Source organism: Egretta garzetta, unplaced genomic scaffold (assembly GCF_000687185.1).
Source record: "Egretta garzetta isolate BGI_Z169 unplaced genomic scaffold, ASM68718v1 scaffold202, whole genome shotgun sequence".
Lineage (NCBI taxonomy): Eukaryota > Metazoa > Chordata > Aves > Pelecaniformes > Ardeidae > Egretta > Egretta garzetta.
The window spans coordinates 551,917-556,915 of record NW_009258891.1 but is presented as its reverse complement, the minus strand read 5'-3'; the positions used below and the strand labels follow the sequence as shown (position 1 = coordinate 556,915).

Below are 4,999 nucleotides of genomic sequence, written 5' to 3'. Positions count from 1 at the left end.
AGGCATTGACCCTTGGGGTGCGCAGTCCTGGGTGCTGGGAAGACAACAGAGGGAGGGAGAGCCCAAAAGTACCAGGAGGGAGATGGGACCTGTGGGCTTTTGGGGAAGGTTTTTCTGAGAGCTGCAAACCACAAAGTGATGGAGAGGGTCCCAACCACCTCCTTTCCCTCCCTTGCATGCATTATTCTGATCACCTTCTCCAGCAAGCCCCTACTGATTGCCATCACAGTTTCACTGGAGAGGTGTTTGGGGCTTTGTATATCCAAGTGAGACAGCGAAGGTTTGGAGGATTTCAGTCTCAAACTCCTGCCTCCAAACCGGTTCCCACCCTGGCTGCTCTGCTCCCTGTGCCTCAACCTTCTCTGCAGACTCTGCAGGGATGCATCAGATGTCTGCTTTTTCCTCAGCAACCACCCAGGAATCCCTCAAAGGAGGTAACACAGCTGTCTCCCACCCAAGATGAACCTGCAGAGAAGTCAGACACGTCTCCATCTCATGTCACCTACAGCAGCTCCATCAGACGAACCAGCCCACGAACTGTCTCCTTTCGGGTAAGAGGCAAAGCAAGTGGGAGAAAGATCCCCATTCAGGCAGTGGAGGATGGTGACGGGGAAGGGTTGCTTTGGTCTCCAGGTTATGTCGGCAGAGCCTGTTCCCAAAAGTCTGCTCAAAATCCACCCTTGATCTGGGCACTGAGGTTCTGCTTCAGTCTTTCCTCCGCTTTCCTTCCCCATGGCTGTGATGATGAACATGCCCATGTTCATACACTTTGTGATGGCATGGAAACTTGTGTGAAGTGATGAATGACCACCCACCCGCGGGCATGCCTTGTCTTCTCTGAGACCACAGGATAAAAAAAAAATCCATCCTCATTCTTGTCCTTCATTACACCTCTGAGAATATCTTCAGTTCTAACACACACACACACACACACACACACACACCCCAAATCTCTGGAATAAAGTGCTTGGAGAGGCTGGAAAACCAAGAGCTGTTGAGATCCTCCCTGCTGCGATTCAGGGCAGACTGCCTTGGCTTACCTGACTTTCATGGGGCTTTATTGGGAATAAAACTGTTAGCACTACAAAGTGTCTGGAGAGCTTTGAGACATGAGATAAGCTCTGGTGTGGGTGAAAATGGAGCTTGCTTAAAAATGGGGGCGACGAGATTGAGACAGTTCCTCCCAAGTTTATCTTCACTAACCAAAGATGGCTCCAGTGTCTCCTCTCCTTGTGTCTTCCAGGTGATCTCAAGAAAACAGAAAGAAGAAAGCCAAAGCCCTCTCACAAGGAGGTCAGCATCTCTCTTCATGCTACTTTGCTCTTGCTGGGCAGGAGTTGCGATCCTTTGTTTTCCATGGGAGGAGGAGGAGGTGATGGGACCAGCTAGCGAGTGCCTGGCACAGAGCTGCTGACCATTGGTCCCTGGGGTGCTTGGCTGACTGGGCAGCAATGCTTAGCAGAGGACAGGCCAATGTCCAACGTCCAGCTTGCATCTGTACAGGATCCCCCTAGGTAGCCCCTGCTGTCTCTTGGTTGATGTAGTTTCCCACTGGTGCTCATGTCTGCACAGGAGTCATTAGGTGTTGAGCGGTGCAGCACCACAACATCTCCCATCCCTGGAGATATCAAAACCCGCTATACAGGTCCATGAGCAACCTGATCTGGCTTTGGTGGCCAGATCAAGTGATCCTCCATATCTCCGTGGCAAGGTTTGGGCAGGTGGCTTAAAACCTCTTGAGGAACTGAGGGCTCAGGTCTGAATGCGGGGAGTCAATAGGATGCTCTCTCCCACCTCTGAGGGCAGAGCAGGGGAGCGGGGCTTTAGATGGATGCAGGAGAAGTGCCTGGGTTGGATGGGGTCTTCTCCTGCCAAGTGGAGTCCCCCAGGACCATGGGCTGAGTCCCAGGAGATCCTGAGGAGGCTGTGTTCAACTCTCTGCCCTCTTCTTCACCAGCGCAAGTCTGAGGATCCCAGGTAGCAGCACCACCATTGGGGAAAAGCTGGAAAAGTACACCTCAGCCGTGCAGGTACCGAAAACCCTTGGCATAGCTGGGCTGGCATGGGAGGGATGTGTGGGAAGAGGGAGAGGGGTGGCCTGGAGCTGAAGGGGGAAAGGAGAGAGGGGCTGAGCTGCACCAAACAACCAGTGCTAATGGGGTTGAAGAAGATGGTCCCATAAAAAGGGATTGGCCTCAGGGGGGTTAGGAGCAGGGAGGGGATATTCCTTGGAGAGGGTCATGGGGATGCTGCGGGGCAAGCCCATGGGTGATGGGAAGGGAAGGAGCTGACCCCAACGGGCGAGCCAGAAGAGGGACTTTGCTTTTTACCACTTGGGGTGCAGCATGGCCCCTGCTGATGCCCCCCTCTCCTCCCAGCGCTCAGAGGTGGTGAAAACTTCCCCTTCCCTGACTGTTCAGAAGAGCCTCTTGCTGTCCTCAGAGGGGGTGGCCAGCAAGCGCAACTTCTTCGAGGCGAGTGCTCCCAGCAAGGCTGAGCCGCTGGCTCTCAGGAAGGTAAGGGCAGGAGCTGGCCCGAGCGAGGACCTTCCAGCAGGGTCCTGTGCCAGGGCAGGCACCAGCTTTTTGGACAAATCTTCCCCTGTTTGGATACTGATGCACTTCTGGGCAAGAGTTCCGTGCTCGTTGAGTGGTGCCAGGCAGGGCTGGGCTCGGGCACCAGCTGCCACCGAAACTGTGCTCTGGTGGTGTGTGGGGTCGTGCCGATGCTCTGGTATTTGAGGAGCTGGGATGGAGGGAAGGTGTAGGCTGGCCTCTGCCTCTTGCAGGTTTGCTCAGTCTCCCCTGTGCCCTGGGGTCTGCCCTGGGTTACGTCTGTGCAGTGGGAGAGCTGGTGCTGTAACTCTGGTGTCCCCCTCTGTCCCACAGGACAACCTGAAGATCCCAGGATCAGTGACATCCCGCATTAATCTGTGGATCAGCCGAACTCAGGAGCCTGCCAAGGAGGAAAAGAGCAAGGTACTGGCTTGTGCTGACACCTCGGGCTAGAACCCTGAGACCAGGCAGCCTGGCGGTACCTGTCCCTGCATCTGGGGTGGTGGGGCTTGAAGGGTTGATGAACCCTTGGCTGAACCCACTAAAGGGTTTGAGTGTCTACCAGGTGCAGGATCTCAAAGCCGGCTGGTTTTACCTGGATGCTTCAAGGTTTGATTAAAGTCAAACCAAGGCAACACTGCCCATGATGCATGGGGAAAACCTTCTTATGGCTCTTCTGTTTGCAGGACATCAGGAAAATAAACAGCCTGTCAAACCGTGATGTCTGGGTAAAGCAGTCTGGAGACACCCCTGGAGACACCAAGGTAGACATGGAGCTGCTCTGAGAGCTGGTGCATCCTCTGAGCTAGGGGCAGAGGTGGGACCTGCCCACCGGTGCCTCCCCCCCAGGGGCTATGAGGGGGAGAGGGATTGGGTGGGACATCCAGGACCCCATGACATGGGGGAGTCATCAGAAGGGGACAACTGGAGGCAGCTGTAAGAGTGAGACGGGGTCTGGTCTGGGAGAGGAAGGGAAGTGGTGGGATTTCAGGGATGCCTGCCTGCCCCATCCCCTTTCAGGTCCTGGTTAAAGCAGCTGCCTTTGGGGGTTTGCAGCCTCAGGCCCGGCCTCACTGTTTCTCATTTTCTTTTCCAGTTGTAACAACATCAGTTGTGATAATAGCAGATGATCTGGGAAAAACTGTTTTGCTCTGAAGATCAAAGTCCAGCCCTACCCAACCATCCAGCAGCCCACTGCCATGAGCATCCCCCGCGCCATCTCTGGGTACACCCCAGGTCGCTGGGGTCCTCTGCTTGTGGGATGGGAAGGAAGAAGGCTGGAAGCTTAACCCTGCGCTCCCAGTCCTCGCTCGCTGCCTGGCCAGGAGTGCCCAGGCCTGGAGGCTCCTTGCAAATGCTGAAGGCAGGCTCTTGCCTTGCTTCCCCACAACATTTTGGTGTTTTGCTTCTAATCTCTGCCTGCGCCCCATAACTGCGCTTGCAAAGGGGATCAACCTGTACATCCCCCTTGCAGCTGGATGGTGTCAATGGGGCAAGAAGCTGCCTGAATGAGGGAGTTTCATCTGCACGTCCACGAACCATGTCCATCCCTGCTGCCTGGCTCATGCGGGGTGAGGTGGGGCAGGCAGCGGTCACCCTCCCGCCCCCCAGGGCTGTCACTGCTGGAGGGACCCAACCAAAGGCAAACAGTGTTTGCAAAGTTGCACGTGCACCGGCGTAGCTTGGAGATGCCTCATGGACAAAGGATGGACCTGATGGCCCTGGTGCTTCCCTCCAGCATGCAGCAGAGCCAGAGCCAGAGGCTTGGCCTTCTCCACCCTGCCCTCACCATCCCCTGCCCCCTACAAGTAGCGACCCCTTTCACTTAGTGATAGGGCAAGGTTGGGCTGGCCTCGGCCTTGGTTTTGGGGTGGCATGGAGCTGAGCGCCCTGTGCTGGGCCCCTTCTGCAGACCCCATTTCCCTCTCGCCCTTCATCCTGAGCCCTTTGCCCATGGCTACGCCGACCTCTGGTCCTGTGCTCCTCAGGCTGCTGAGCCCACCCGGCAGGGAAGCGGGGTGCTCTCTCGAGGATGGCTTTAGGCTGCCATGGGCTGCTCATAAAAAGATGCTCAGATCCTTGTGCCAGGGCCATTCAACAGGCTAGGGCTGTGCCTCGAGCAGCTATTGCGGTGTCCAAATTTGGTGTGGGACTCTACTGCTGCCCCTGGATCTGATCTTGCTTGTTGGGCTTTGGAAAGGACTTGGTTTTCTCTGCGGCTTTTGTTTTTTTTTTTTTTCTAATAAATGTTGCTCTTTCTAAGATGCTCCGTGCTCCAGGGCTGGGACTGGGAACAGTTCGCTTCCCTTCTTCTGCCAAGAGGAAGAAAGGCAAAAACCTGAGGCAAATGTGTTCTGCAGGGGTGAAAGCAGCCTGAGACTCTCCCCTTCCCATTAGAGCATCTTGGACCCAGTGCAGCGTTTGAGCGAGCCCGGGCCAGGGGC

At 55.6% G+C, this 4,999-nt stretch overlaps 1 protein-coding gene across 1 annotated transcript in view; it reads left to right on the top strand.

Annotated features, from left to right (window-relative positions):
• LAD1 (ladinin 1) overlaps positions 1-3,340 on the top strand; it is an 8,808-nt gene extending 5,468 nt beyond the window's left edge. Inside the window, 6 exon segments of the mRNA XM_035889739.1 lie at positions 405-551; positions 1,244-1,293; positions 1,958-2,030; positions 2,379-2,516; positions 2,889-2,978; positions 3,242-3,340. Of these exon segments, the coding sequence (XP_035745632.1) occupies positions 405-551; positions 1,244-1,293; positions 1,958-2,030; positions 2,379-2,516; positions 2,889-2,978; positions 3,242-3,340 (597 nt within the window).
• The last annotated feature ends 1,659 nt before the right edge of the window (positions 3,341-4,999 follow it).